The following is a 14,868-nucleotide window of genomic DNA, read 5'->3' on the forward strand; positions in this document are numbered from 1 at the left end:
TTAATTATATACTCGCAATTTGGCTTCCAGATGAAGCCAAGAAATAACAAATAATTGTCATTCATAATGAGCATATATTCTAGTGTTAAAAAACGGACTCTTTTTTTCAATAAAAAAAGATTTAAAGATCAATTAATATTTAACGAATATACAAATATATAATCAACGTACTAGTTGTAATGGTTTTTCACTTAAATATATTTTCTTCATAAACTCAAAAGAGTGGATTTCAACAAAATTTAAATTTTAAAATTGTTGAAATAAGAAAATAAAATTTACCAGATTTGTTACCAGAAACTCCTCGAGAGTAGACAATTAAGTTGTTCAAATTCAAATTCAAGTATGTTTATTGAGACAAGAAAAAACACATCTCAAAGGGATAGAGCAGCTAGGCTATTTCTACCCCCCCCCCCCCCCCCCCTCCCCCGTGATTTCACATTTCCACACGTATATTTTAGAGAAAGCTTAGTTTCAGGAAACATAATATTAATTGTATGATTAAACTCGTTGATAGCTGTTAAGTTTTTTGAAATGCGTGAAATTTTACGAGTCGTTTTATTAATTTAATTTTTAAGATACACTCCACACCAACACTTCCTGACTACTATATGCTATGTATTAAATTAAACCACCATTGACTTGATATTATGTATTGAACGCTTATGTGTCCATTTCATTGAATTCGGATCCGTGGCTATACAGCCGCTAATGCCAGTAAACAGTCTGATTTCATTGTATTACATCATCAACAATAATATGATGATGTAACATCATACGTCAACAAGAATATGAATACGCATGTACAATATGTGAACATTAATATATGAAAATAAGAGATATTAAATGTGATTTCTTACCTTTATCTTACCTGGACGGGTTTCTGGGAGTTTTTCTATTCTCCAAGTCCGGCTTGGGGCCAGGTTTGACCTGGGAAAGCTTGGCCCAACAGACTGTTGTTGCTGGGAGCGGCCCGCAGGCCCACATAACAACAACCTGGTTGGTCCGGGTTGTAGAAGTTTCTCTCATAGCAGAGCGTCCTAGGTAGTTACGTGACAGTGACGTGATACAGTAGTTTTTTTTTATTGATATATACAAGAGTTCTTACATTCTTGTACAGCCACTAGTACGCGTAGCGTTTATTTTATTAGGTCACATACAAGCAATTACAACAAAATCTGTTGTTCCTTGATTCAAGTTTATAGAATAAAATACATATAAAAACGAAACACTACGGCTATTATATGTATGTACATATACAAGAGTTGCTACATGGTTGTAAAGCCACTAGCACGCATAGCGTTTCGGGCAAATCCTTAATCCTAATTTTCCCTGGAATACGACCCGCCAAATCGTTCAACAACCAGGTACCCATTCACTGCTGGGTGAACAGAGGCTACAGTTAGGGATTGGCGGCAAGTCAATCCTCCCCGGCCAGGATACGAACCCAGACCAAAGTGCTCGTAAAGCGCCAGGCGAGTGTCTTACCACTACGCCACGGGGACTGCAAATTTTCTACCCTCTTCTATTAAAAGTCCCTCAAGGAGCTCACAAACAAGTGTACACAGTACAAATATACTACAGTATACCATACTTGGTGCATTACGTCTCCGTGAATCATTACACAGGCAATATATTGACCCTCAATATAGGTCACACAATTCCTGAATAGCCTAATTATCTAGTTACCGACCTTCCACGCCTCCTCGGCGTAACAAAAGACGCCTCAATACGTCATATTCCTCTCTGGCCAGTTGGTAGTGTTGGTCTAAGTGTAAAACAATGCTTGAAATGTAACGTTAAACTGAAAGGTAAAACAGGACTTACCTTACCGTGTAGAGTTCGTCTAGTGGACGCGTTATGCGGTGGTGGTGTTGGCTCAAGTGCTCGTGTATGACATCAAAGATCATACATGTCTTTAATTTAATGTTAATATCCCATAAGTCCAAAATAAAGGTCGTATGGGAACACTGAGAATGTTTAACAAGAATTCGTGTCATCTTTAGTCAATGATAAAGTTCAATATGGTCGGCTGCAGCGTTTCTTTTCTCCTCACTTTTGAGTAATTTAATTTACTGGTTATGAATAAGTTTGTAAACACTTCGCAATTGAAAGTTATTGGGTAGATTAAATCGTTGGTGGAGTCAGCGGCCGGTAGCACGACTTCCCTCACCAACTACAAGAACAGAACTGGCCCCTTCCCGCCCAGAGGAAGGGCGGGAAGGGGCCAGTTCCGCGCCTGTAGTGCTAATTCTAATGCCGGTCTAAGTTGTCAATAATAACTGTATAATAAATGATAATGATTATTCGATTCACGCGAGGTGAAAGATTAACGTCTCGTTATTCTTCTGATAAGTTAAGAGTTTACGCATTAAGTGCTCTTTGACAGCAATCGGTAAAGTGTTGACATGAGATGTGGCACACGCGCCGTTGTGCACCGCGTCGTTAGATCTTGTTTTGACTGTCAAAATAGTATAGCACCACATTGCTGTGTATACCGTCTTAATGTTAATGAATAATATATGTACAAGGCTGTTTTACAAAGAATTTAACTTTTAACAACATTGTGTAATGAATTTCACTTTTAATGAGGGATTGTAGTCAGTTCACATTCCAATGTATCCGAGTTAAATCCCCGACTAAGGCAAGATTTTCTTTATATTAATTCATTTATCTTGCACCTCCTTGATTCTTATCCTGCGAGTGACAGTGGACCCCATACCCCAACCTGTGAGCAGTGGTGGAGAGTTATACCTGCATGCACAACCTAACACCTGATGCCGCTATTCACCTAGCGGTAAATAGGTACCTGGTAGCTTTTGTATCTGAATTTACCAGAGGGCTACCAACTTTAATGGCCTCGACGGGGACAGGGAGCCGACGTCTTGTTAAAAATTCTCTCACTGTTCTTGGGGATTTGTTTTAGCTGGATTTTAAACTGAAGTTTTGGCGTTTACGGCTTGAGTGGGTAGGCGATTCAAAGGGATTATTGATAAAAAAAGCCTCTCCTGTTTTTTGCTCTACATCGTGGCTTGTTGAATTTGAAGTTTCTCTCCTTTTTGTGCGCTACAATGGACCTTTTACGAAAGTAAACTGGATTAATATCCTCGAACTTGTTCAATACTTTAAAAATCTCGATGTGATCAACCCTCTCATGCCTGGTTAGTAGTGCTGTTAGTCCTGCGGCCCTCAACCTTTCCTGGTAATAGAGGTGACTGAGTCCTGGAATTATTTTTGTCACTCTGGAGGAGGCTTGTAATTGACCTTAGCAGCGGCAGTGATGGAAATGGGGATGCTGGAGCAAACTAAGTTAACCACGGGCCCTAGGCTTGCATTCTGATCTGGCCGAGGTATTCTATTATATGTCTGGTCATCGCTAATAGAACGCTTCCATGGAGCAAACATGAATCTCCAAAGATCAACACTGTATCTGAAAGCAAGTAATTTTAATTAGCAGACTTTTGATAAAGGATAACAAATAAATGTCTCCATTGGTACAGAAATTAATAATAAATAAACTGGAAATTGAGTAGGTATATGCCGTACACCCCCGTCCCCCGTACCTTCCTATTTTCATCACTACTTAGGATGACCTTGACAAAATCATCACGTTTCCTATCCCCCGACAATGGGAAAACAATATTTTTAACTAGGAAAAAAAATCTAAAATAACCAATTTTATTTGTGTTTATCCTTCCGTGTATCATTTTCTGTGACTAGAGAAAGCTAAATCGACAATTGTTTAGGATAACTAATATAAATTTGTGTTGCCGGCAAAATAGGTTGTGAAAGTACATATTTAAAGCCACCATAACACGCATATTGTTTTAGGTAAGTCTTAAAAGCCATCTGCCATCCCTTTTTCCTCTCCCAAGGAGGAGCAACGCTTGGCGGAGGAGGAGGAAATGGGCAACTCTGCCTCGGAGGAGGAGGAGGGGGCGGCATCCGGCCCATCGGATGTGTCACCCATGGGCTTCTCCGGCCAGCCCATGGTTCTCCCCATTAACGGCGACGAACCCATGGAACCCATAGAGGAGGAAAAGACCCCAGCCTCCATCTCCTCCTCCCGCAGCTTCAGTTTTGTGAGTATTTTGCTGCTGTTGTGTGTTGTATGAGTTGTGTATTTGCTGTTTTATGAGTTGTTTTGGTTTGATTGTGAGGAATTTGTTGGTTGGAGTTGTGTTTGTGCAGTGTTTTTTTTTTATTTGCGTGGTTTGTTTGTTATTTTGTGAGTTGTATGTTTTATATTTTGTGAGTTATTTGTTATTTTGGGACTTGGGTACTTGCTGGTTTTTTTTTATCATTGTCATTATCATTTTTTCTGCATTATCAGTTGTTTTGTGGGCAGTTTTACTTTTTTTCCCCACTTTGAGTTTTCCTATCAGGTTTTCATTTCAATGAACGCTGTTTTGTAAGCTTTGTTTGTTGGTTTGTAAATTTTTGTTTGTTGGTTTGTAAATTTTTGTTTGTTGGTTTGTAAATTTTTGTTTGTTGGTTTGTAAATTTTTGTTTGTTGGTTTGTAAATTTTTGTTTGTTGGTTTGTAAATTTTGGTTTGTTGGTTTGTAAACTTTGTTTGTTGGTTTGTAAGCTTTGTTTGTTGGTTTGTAAATTTTTGTTTGTTGGTTTGTAAACTTTGTTTGTTGGTTTGTAAACTTTGTAAGCTTTGTTTGTTGGTTTGTTGGTTTGTAAACTTTGTTTGTTGGTTTGTAATAGTAGTAGTAGTTGTAGAAGTAGTAGATGTTGTTGTTGTTGTTGTTTTGAGGTTGCAATCGTCAACAACATATTTGTTGATCTTGTCAAGGTTCACCTCCTAACGAACTTCTCATATTTTTCTTCCGCAGGAAAAAGAGGACTCAAAACTTTGATGCCCGGCCTGTGTCATAGTCTAAATAGTTAGCTTCTTCCAATATTATTACAATTAGACTATTGATGCAGCATAATATAGAGAATATTTGAATTTTTGACTTCATTAATGGTGGTGGTGGGAAGAAGAATGCAACGGTGCATGCGCCTACCACAAGAGCCAAGGACCGCTCCCTGCACGTCTTCAACAAGAGCAAGCAAAGTCTGATGTCTGGGCTTTGGTCTAAACCTGGCCTGCAGTCTGAGCTTTGTCTGGAGCAGTTTCTTACCTAAAACTGTGGTCTAGACTTCCAATTACACTTTGGACTGCATTGCCTACGGAGTTGAAGTATAGGCCTTGAACTGTGATCCTGAACGAGGTTTAGTCTTTGCTTGGAACTTGAAGTTTGGAACTCGTCAAGGTCAGGATCCAGGATGCACACTATATCGAAACTTCCCTGGACTTGAAACCACAGCCTTAAACGGAGGGGCTGAGCAGAGCAGAGGCCAGAGCTTCGTGCGCAGAGCAGAGGCCAGAGCTTCGTGTGCAGAGTACCTTCTTCGGTGGACGAGTCTCGAGGTGCTCATGGTGGCCTCTCCCTACAGGGTGATAGAAGCCACTCCTCCCCAGGACCCCTCAGAGATATTATATAAAAGGATTTCATGCAGAATGGCTGGACCTTCAGAAACCCTTCACGAGCCAACCGAGGAAAATGCTGCACTTGAGGTCCTCTAGTTACACCAATGGAGTACTTCACTTTGCGGCTAAAGTCTAAACGATCAGTCAGAACCCCGAATGATCAAGAACTTTGATGGTCCACTGGCACCAAATTCTGAAAAGTGTACATTATTCATATCTACTTCGTGCAATGGCATAATCAGTTTCGATAGTGCCTATGTTTTTTCCAGGCAGCAAATGTCTGAATTTGGTGCCATGGAGCAGCGAAGTGAACGGCAGTTCTGCGCGGGCGTTCATGGAGGCTCGGGTTGGCAACAAGCCGGCCAGCGAGAGGGACAATGTCCCGCCAAGCTGGCCCTTAACCCTCAGACGTTCTTATCGGTGTTATCGTGGGAATTAGAATCACTTGTGAGTGTTCAGGACAATGTTTTATATTTGGTCACAATTGATTTTAATTATATTTCGTAGAACGACCAACAAAACTTTCTTTTAAAGGTATATATATAATTTTTTGGTAAGTGACAGAGTGTCTAAGAAAATACTCAGTGTTCTTTAATCGAAGAACTAAGCATTGTCAATGTTTAAATGGCATAATAAGAGGGAACATTTAGGCCATCCTCGCGGCTAGCATTCAGCAATCTTTACACGATTGAAGGTAAAGATTGAGAAGCCTTTTAACGTGTATCTCATCTCTATCTCAAAGTCTGGTCCATTCGTCAAATAAGTGTACAGCCAGTGACGACATCCCCTACACTTTATTTTGTCATTAGGTATGTGTGATCCAAAGAATTTTATTAAATAAGGAATTCTGTATTTTTACCAACCTGTAGTATCTTATAGTTCATCCTTGATTATATTGTTCCAAAGACTTAATTATCTTTGTAATGTAGAACACGGTACTTGGCATGTGAATGTGATCTTCCACAATCTTACGCGATATTTTGCCATAATGAATGTGATCTTCCAATAAAAACAAATCTTGTCCACGCAAAGAGGCGGTATATTCCTATACTCGGCTGCCACCAGCTGCTCCTCCAGGGGAAGACGGGGCTGAAGGCCTCCAGCTTCGTCGACAGCCGTCTAGTCTTCAGAGACCTGGTGCTCAGTGAAGGGTCAGGCCGACGCTGGTGCCCCCGGTGAGTGCCTCGCCTTAGAGAGGACTTGTGTATGTGCCAAACACTAAAATTCCATTACTAGTAAGTTCGTCCTGAGAATTTTTTACGTAGCGTTCGTGGACTTGATCTTATGATAACTGCTTCCAAATAAAAGACGAGTTCTTGTGTTCGTAGAGTTATAAATGAATTAGAATATTTATTTTAGGTGTTTAAGTGTGTGTTTTAGCGAGGCACTCAGCAAAGCGGCGTAGCCATGGCTCGACCACTCCCCATAAGGCGTGAGACTTCAGGGCCTGCAGGTGAAATGCTTCTCTGCTGGTGCAGCACAGACGAGCCAGTGTGAGAATGGTGCTCCCGTCGGTAGTGTCCGTGGGCGTGTAGGCGTATGTTTGAGACGCTCTTACTTGAGAGCGTCTGAGTTAGTCTCACCTTTGTAAGGGTGCTCTTGTGCAAGTCAGTCCTTCCTGCTTGAGAGGAGTTTGATATCGGTCCCTCCAAGACGCTTAAATGCTTCTCAGTTAGTCGTTTTTCCCTGTGTCTTCCAAGATGACATGTCCAAGAACCACCGACAGCTGAAGCAGGAACTGCGGCATTTGCCGCCGCATTTCCAGCATAATGCTGAAACTTAATTATGAAGATCAATAAAATAGCCGTTCTTTTAAGTTAAGATTAATTCTGGTTGTAATGACCCTGAAACAAATTATTCCCCTCGACGTTATGTGATTATGTAATCACGCTGGGACCAAGTTCCAAGACCCCCTGTGTCAGACTCATCTACCCACTGAGGACCGGGGAGACACCCACCATGCCTAGCCAACCCGATATGGACTAGGCTACCTGACTGGTGGCTTGGCCTCTCATGCTGGTGCCTTAGTCAACCCCGCAAAGTCAACTACCCTAGAATTATCCAATGGTTAAATACAGCCTCGAGCAACCAAAATTACCAACAGTATATTGTCCTGGGCAGAGAGTATCTCTCTCCCGACTTTGTATCTCCAGCATAATAACAGCAGCATTCGTATTGGGTAGATAAGGGTACTAGGCTGTGGACAAGAAATTCGTGACTAATTTTCAACACCATTCAAGTCACTCGAAGTAGCAGGGGGGACTAACAAAAACTGAGAGCATTTGTGTTGGAGGGAACGCGGGCCAGGACGTTTTCTTTGGTACATGGATTGAAGCATTCACATTTCTCTCTACAGATTATTTTGTGATTCTCTATGCCGTCACTACAGACACTTTTATTTTTAAGAGTTAATACAAGGCAAACGCCATCTAGTCGCACCTGCGGGTCACCTGGTTACAGGTAAACACCAGTTAACCTCCATGTGAATATCAGCTGACCGCCTTATACTCATCAGCTGATCACTCTGTGTACATCAGCTGACTGCCTTGTGTACATCAGCTGATCACTCTGTGTACATCAGCTGACTGCCTTGTGTACATCAGCTGGAGCCTTGTGTACATCAGCTGACTACTTTGTGTACATCAGACCACCTCGTGTTTATCAGCTGACCGCCTTGAGCTTGTCAGCTGATTCACGTAAACAAACCTATTGAGCTTTTCCCGCCAATATGCGCCACAATAAACAAACTGTGCCAACATATCTTCCAATGCCTTCCTCATCTGTGTCTGTCAGTCGGTCTGTCGTCTATCTGTCGCGGTCTTGGGTGAACGCGGGTGCCCACACCAAGCATAGGGAACTTTGAGAGAGGAATTAATTAGGGAATATGGTTAGCAAAATATAAACGGGACGATATCCTCTAGGGCATTGAACAAGAATATAAATGAGACATTCTTGGACGTTTAACAAGAATATAAGGATACTCAGGGATATAACAGAGCATAAAGTGTCATTGGAATCCTTGGAGATTCCTTATTTATGCATATTATATATATATATATATATATATATATATATATATATATATATATATATATATATATATATATATATATATATATATATATATATATATATATATATATATATGTGTGTGTGCATAAAAATACAAACGTACATATTAACAAAAGAAATACGTGTAACCTGCCCAATTTCTTTAGCATACACATGCACGCACACACACACCTACCTACACACACACACACACACACACACACACCTACCCACACACACACACACACACACACCTACCCACACAAGGCAGCGCTTGAGGACAACAGCGTACATACACCACAATCAGGAGAATCCATCATTTGGAACTAAAAGGTTCCCACTCTATTATAAGTTACCGACACAGTATTCACACCCCTCGGCTGCTCGCTCGTGTGTCTACATCACCTGTGGTGTGTCTACATCACCTGTGGTGTGTCTACAGCACCTGTGGTGTGTCTACATCACCTGTGGTGTGTCTACATCACCTGTGGTGTGTCTACATCACCTGTGGTGTGTCTACATCACCTGTGGTGTGTCTACATCACCTGTGGTGTGTCTACATCACCTGTGGTGTGTCTACATCACCTGTGGTGTGTCTACATCACCTGTGGTGTGTCTACATCACCTGTGGTGTGTCTACAGCACCTGTGGTGTGTCTACATCACCTGTGGTCTGTTTACAATATTTATTTATTTATGCACTATTTATTCTGTCACATTTATCAACTGCATTTCATCTATCATTGTTTTATTAACGGTATAATACAATAGATGGATGGACGTATAGTGGAAATAGACAAATAATGATATGCTAAGATCGCTGTCTTATGACCCAAACAACCCTCATTAAGACAGTACATATATACCGACTGAGTGTCATATGTACAGAATATGTACTGTTGCACATAACAGTATTCATTTGTACTATTTAAAATGCCTCTCGCAAAAAAAATCCCTGCAACTGTTTACAAATGTTTCAACAGCCTAATATGCGCTATATGAGGCATAAGGCCTAGGAGGCAATATACCTCCTTAATATACTATAATACAATATACCTCCAATATATATATATATATATATATATTATATATATATATATATATATATATATATATATATATATATATATGTCGGCATTCGAATCATACGGGTTCGAACACCGACCTTGCAAGAGGCCAGGCCGTCGCAGTACCGACCAGTCCAAGAGGTTGGGATGGGTTTTGTAAGAAGCAAATCGTACAAAATATAAATCGTTATCAACGTTCACGATTCAGTATTATTGGACGTAGTTATATTTAAGTCTAGGTACTTTGTTGCATATAATTATGAGTAACTTATACAATAATGGAGAGTGGTGATTGTTTAGGCTGCGTTAGTGAGGAAGATAAACAACAGAAGCGCGTGAATACGGTGAGAAATATTTTTAGTAATTATCTCTCACCTGAGAATAACAGGGGGGGGGGGTGTGAACACGTGTCATTAACTGTAGTAATTGTATATTAAACAACACTCTGATACGTATGCAAAAGCGCGGGATTTCTTATAGGTGTATAGAGGCATAAAGAGGATTTTTATTTAGAGGATGCGACAAAAAATTATAATTAATGACGAAAAAAAATATAAATGTAAATGAGAAAAAAAGGAAGCAATTGTGAGAGTTGGTGTTAAAGATATAAGCTACCTCAAACCCCGGTTCTCTCTCTCTCTCTCTCTCTCTCTCTCTCTCTCTCTCTCTCTCTCTCTCTCTCTCAGACGGCAAACTCTCCTGTATATTTGGTGTCAATAATATAGCATCAATGGCGGGAAATATCGCAACAGGGACATTACATTCACTCTCCCTTAATTACATTCACCCTCCCTTCATTGTGTTCACCTTCCCTTCATTGTGTCCGAGAGTGTTAGCCAAATACAAACAAATTATATTTTCATGTAGTTTGAGGTGTCCATGTACCGTATTTCTCGGTATTCTGTGTGATGTTACAGGCACCGCTCCTCGCTGGGGTAGCCTGAGGTCCCTTAACCCTTTGTTGGTGGTATGTCCAGCCCTTATGTAACTCCCAAACCCCCTTCCACCCCCCTTATCTAAGCCCTTGGTCCCCTTAGGGGGAGGGATGGATGGATGGGGAGGAGGGGGAGGGCGGTCTTAGGGGGGGATGGGGGAAGGGATAGTCGACACCCCCCCCCCCCTCTTAGGGAAGACTTGTGTAAGTGTCATGTAATAAAGGAGAACTGAAACTTTTGGTTTTATTGAACCTGCTTTGACACGTGACTTGTATACCTATGGATCCTACGTCTGAGAGGATCCCCGGACGTAGGTTCGAACCCTCGTCACGGCCCTTGTGGATTTGTTCAGTAACTACTAAACTAGACGACTTATCCTCTCTCCCCACCTATGTGGATTTCTTGTGCTGCGTGCAGGCATCATATCAAGTTCTTCTCTGGTAAATATAGACTAAATGCGTCTTTATATATCGCCCATTTTCTTTGTCATTATCAGTTACCTCAATTTTCAACGGCTCAGTTTTCTCTCTAAGTTTTGTTTAATATTTTCAAAGAAAAAACTTGGAGTTGCCTTTTCCTGCCCAGGACATTAACAAATCAACACAAAACAAGAAACAGTGAATACAAATTGGATAAGTTTTGATTCAGAAGAGTATGATATTGGTAAACCCTGGTATGATATTGGGAATGTAGATTTATATAACAAATTGTTGGTAACTTAATATTTGTGAGATCGCTTGATTGTACAGGTTAGAATTACATATACGGTATTATGTGCGTATAACAGCTGCCACGCATCATCAAATAGGCCTTTTGTTTCGGCGATTCTAATGAGAGTAGATTAAAGAAACTTCAATTTATTACAAAGAAATAAGGACTCCTTAATGTTCTATTATGTCCTAAAGAAAATGAATTTGACCAGACATAATCTTTAATTTCTAATCGAAATTATTACGTCGATAAATAATAATTTGTTTTGTCGGGGACAAGAAGCCTGTGTATGTATACGGTATAGTAGGCTTGACTCGAGGTCCCCGCAGGGTGGAACTTCTGACCCTCCCCAGGATGCAACCCCCACAACAGTTGTCTAACACCCATGTACAGTACCTATTTACTGCTAGGTGAACAGAGACATTAGGTGAAAGGAAACGTACTTAACCATCTTTGTCCTGCTCGGGAATCGAACCTGGGATCCTTGACTGTGAGTGAAGGATAAGTACTACGATACATAAACGAGCAGACATAATTAATCAAGAACGAAAAACAACAAGAGATGACTCAAAAGATAGAACCATTACTTTAAAACTTGTTAACGAAACAAAAACGTATTTATAATGGATTTATTTAGAAATATATTAGTTACCCGTGATAACATTCATAATAAAATTAGTTATTGTATTTGTCCCCAAAAGACAAGAGCCAACTACTCCACAAATCACTATGTTACACAATGAGTCTATTGCGCACATAAATGCAAATAATAAACAGGAAGGCAGGGAACAGGAGAGATATTGGTGTCGAGGGAGTGGAGGAGACTGATGACTAAACAGGCTTACAAATAAGCAAAATTAATGTGTCAATACTTCGTGTGTCTCTGAGATAGAGGGCCACGCTAGGCTGCTTGCCTCCTCCCTCAACACTGACAACAGCAAGTATATATATGCTCAGGACGTACATGGTCAGCAACACTGACCGTATATATCAATTATATTTGACCTGTGCCAAGAAAATCAAGAGAACAGGAGACAATAATAAATATTAAAAATTAATAATCAATCGAAAATATATATAAATTATAAACAATTATCTAATGCTTGAAGTTACATAAATCCGAGTGAATTGTTATAAATCGTGATATATAAAGCTGCAAGTTGTTTTTTTTCTAAAATTAACCATAGTTTACAATATTACACACGAGTTCATCTTAGTGAAGCCTAGTACGATGTAGGTATCATCTTTAGGTAGGAGCCAGAAAACTCGTAATCTTGAGGATAGCAGCGACGCATGTTGACATAGTTCATTAAGTTGACAAGAGCTACATCTAGTTTCCCCCAACGTGTTTCTGTGCCACACTTAACATGGCCAAGTTTGCCACCGCTACCACACCAGAGTGGACTCTAACTCTTAGTTTCTTTACCCGAAAGGAAGAACAGCCACGGATGTTTCCAGTATACTTGTACAGAATCTTTGTTATTTCCAGTCTTGCTGCCGCCTGCTGAATAGCACCAGTGGTCATTTTTTTTATCATAGTAAAATGTAATACAAGTATTTGTGCATATAAAAGTTTTACAGGGCTTCGTTCATCACAATATTAGGCTTCAGGGTTCACCAAGACGGTGCCGTGGTGGGCAATGTTGGTGATGTAGTTGGCGAGTGTGAAGAAGAACAGCTCGGCCACTTCATCCGTCACTTTGGTAGTGTAGTAGTCCAGGGATATCATAAAGCGTTCCAGGAAGGTGTGGAAGACCACAGTGAAGGGGTTACCAGTTAGCTCACTCGAGACGGACCTCAAGAGGTTGGTGATCTCCACAGGTCCATCATATCTACCTGGCAGCAGGTCTCGGAGGTCTCCCATGTTTGTGGTGACGAAGTGGCAATTAGTACGATGCTTGCGTACTAGACGAGTCAACTGGTGGTTGATATGCAGAGACAGTGTAGATGGAAGAGCGAGTGGATAGTTTTTTATAGGGATTTTGTCCACAATGAGGCTTCTCTTCAGGTCATCGTTTATGATTTTCGCCAAACACCAGATGTCTTCCTTACTGCTGGCGTCGCTACTGCGGATGAGGCGTTCCTGTTCTTCCAGAGAGATGTGGCAGCCAGGAGACTCCTTGTACTCTTGAGGATAGTAACGACGCATGTTGACACAGTTCATTACTTTGATAAGCGCTGCATCTAGCTCCCTCGACGAGTATTTCTGTGCCACACTTAACATGGCCAAGTTTGCCGCGGCTACGACACACGAGTGGACCGTAACTCTGGCTTCTTTACACCGTAGCAAGAGCTTCCGTGATGTCTCAACAGTATACTCCTTGTGCAGAACTTTTGTTATTGCCAGCCTTGTCGCCGGCTGCTGAAGAGCGCCATTAAAATACAATTTTTTATTATAGTTTCTTATTAAGCAACAATAAAACTGAGAGCAAAAGTACTTGAGCACGTAGAAGCAGTCTTTAAACGAGACATATTCTTCGGCTATGTTTGGTATGACCAGACGGGGGATCACTTTGTGCTGACGGCAGCTCATGATGGCGTTGAGCACCTCCAGGGTCTCCCGGCACAAGACCATGTTGGTGACACCGTCCGTGATGCAGTGATGAGCAGCGATCACCAGGACGGCTTCGTAGCAACCAGGAGACCGTGGAGGGAGGGGCACCAGCCGCGCCTTCCAGAGTGGTCCACGGGACATATCGTATGACATCTGCTGCATCTTGTAATACACAGACATAGTGTTGTCATGGTCCACTTTGAAGGGGACTAGAAGAGCCTTCATCCGACGGAACCATGGCCACAGTCCCCGCCACTCCACACACAGCTGCAGCACAGCTGTTTGTCTGCGGAAAGAAGACGACAGGTACATGCAGACCATAAGTCACAATAACGTGGCTGAAGATATGATAACTAAACCATTCATCAGAATGAATGAATGGAGATGGAGATACTGGTCCGTCCTGGACCAGTATCAAATCGTATCACGTACGACTCAATAATCTATAAGCATCTATAAATGCATTTTGTTCAAAACGAAAGTAAAATCTTAGCATATACCAACGTCCGATTCTTATTAAAATGTCATCACAATAGTTTACCAGTCATCTATCCATGTATATAATTACCATCCAGCTGGTAATTATATACAAATTACCAGCTGGATGGTAATACCCCCCCCCTTCTTTTGTGAAGTAACAAGTACTCTACACTGGAATCGGCTACAGGAATCACAACTGATATAGTTCAAGCATTTCTCGAGTAGTGCTTCGCTCATATTCGCACCTTTATAAATACAAATAACTGCCAACAGAATCTAAAAGCTTAAACTAACCTTCGTTAGTTTATGGTACTTACCGGGCTACGATGGTGAGTGCCTGTCTGACCTCTTCAGGAAGGAGGGGTCGTGTGGAGGAGAGCCACAGACCCTGTACAGTGTTGAGGGTGCCATAGTAACCCCCTACAGCCATGAACATCTCCAAGTACCCAAGACGCCGCACCCACTCTCCGGGACGCTCCATGATCTCCCTCCAGGCAGGTACAGACTCCTCCGATGAGGGAACGCATCTGTTTACATCCACTCCAGGCTTCATCAACTCTGTTTCTGATCTCTTTGAAACAATTCTCAAC

General features: G+C 41.2%; 2 protein-coding genes across 6 annotated transcripts in view; one reads left to right on the forward strand and one right to left on the reverse strand.

The window, feature by feature from the left end:
• LOC123759027 (cGMP-inhibited 3',5'-cyclic phosphodiesterase 3B) overlaps nt 1-10,767 on the forward strand; it is a 156,713-nt gene extending 145,946 nt beyond the window's left edge. For all 5 annotated transcript variants that reach the window (XM_045743761.2, XM_045743763.2, XM_045743764.2 and 2 more), the window contains 2 exons: nt 3,873-4,079; nt 4,841-10,767. In XM_045743761.2, coding sequence (XP_045599717.2) covers nt 3,873-4,079; nt 4,841-4,864 — 231 coding nt within the window. In that variant the 3' untranslated portion in view covers nt 4,865-10,767. The remainder of the gene's footprint in view (nt 1-3,872; nt 4,080-4,840) is intronic.
• Nucleotides 10,768-11,859: 1,092 nt separating this feature from the next.
• On the reverse strand, nt 11,860-14,849 carry LOC123759029 (uncharacterized). The gene is made up of 2 exons (XM_045743766.2): nt 14,596-14,849; nt 11,860-14,084 (listed from the first exon to the last, which is right to left on the reverse strand). The coding sequence occupies exons 1-2, from the start codon at nt 14,829-14,831 to the stop codon at nt 12,845-12,847; spliced, it is 1,476 nt and encodes a 491-aa protein (XP_045599722.2). The 5' UTR covers nt 14,832-14,849; the 3' UTR covers nt 11,860-12,844.
• Between the last annotated feature and the right edge of the window lie 19 nt (nt 14,850-14,868).

Source organism: Procambarus clarkii, chromosome 15 (genome assembly GCF_040958095.1).
Source record: "Procambarus clarkii isolate CNS0578487 chromosome 15, FALCON_Pclarkii_2.0, whole genome shotgun sequence".
NCBI classification, from domain to species: domain Eukaryota; kingdom Metazoa; phylum Arthropoda; class Malacostraca; order Decapoda; family Cambaridae; genus Procambarus; species Procambarus clarkii.

Excerpts from the sequence above, each read along its gene's own strand:
- LOC123759029 (XM_045743766.2), bottom strand. The coding sequence starts at position 14,831 with ATGAAGCCTGGAGTGGATGTAAACAGATGCGTTCCCTCATCGGAGGAG. Across the intron at positions 14,085-14,595 it reads GCACTCACCATCGTAGCCCG|ACAAACAGCTGTGCTGCAGC; the intron begins GTAAGTACCATA and ends TTCTTTCCGCAG.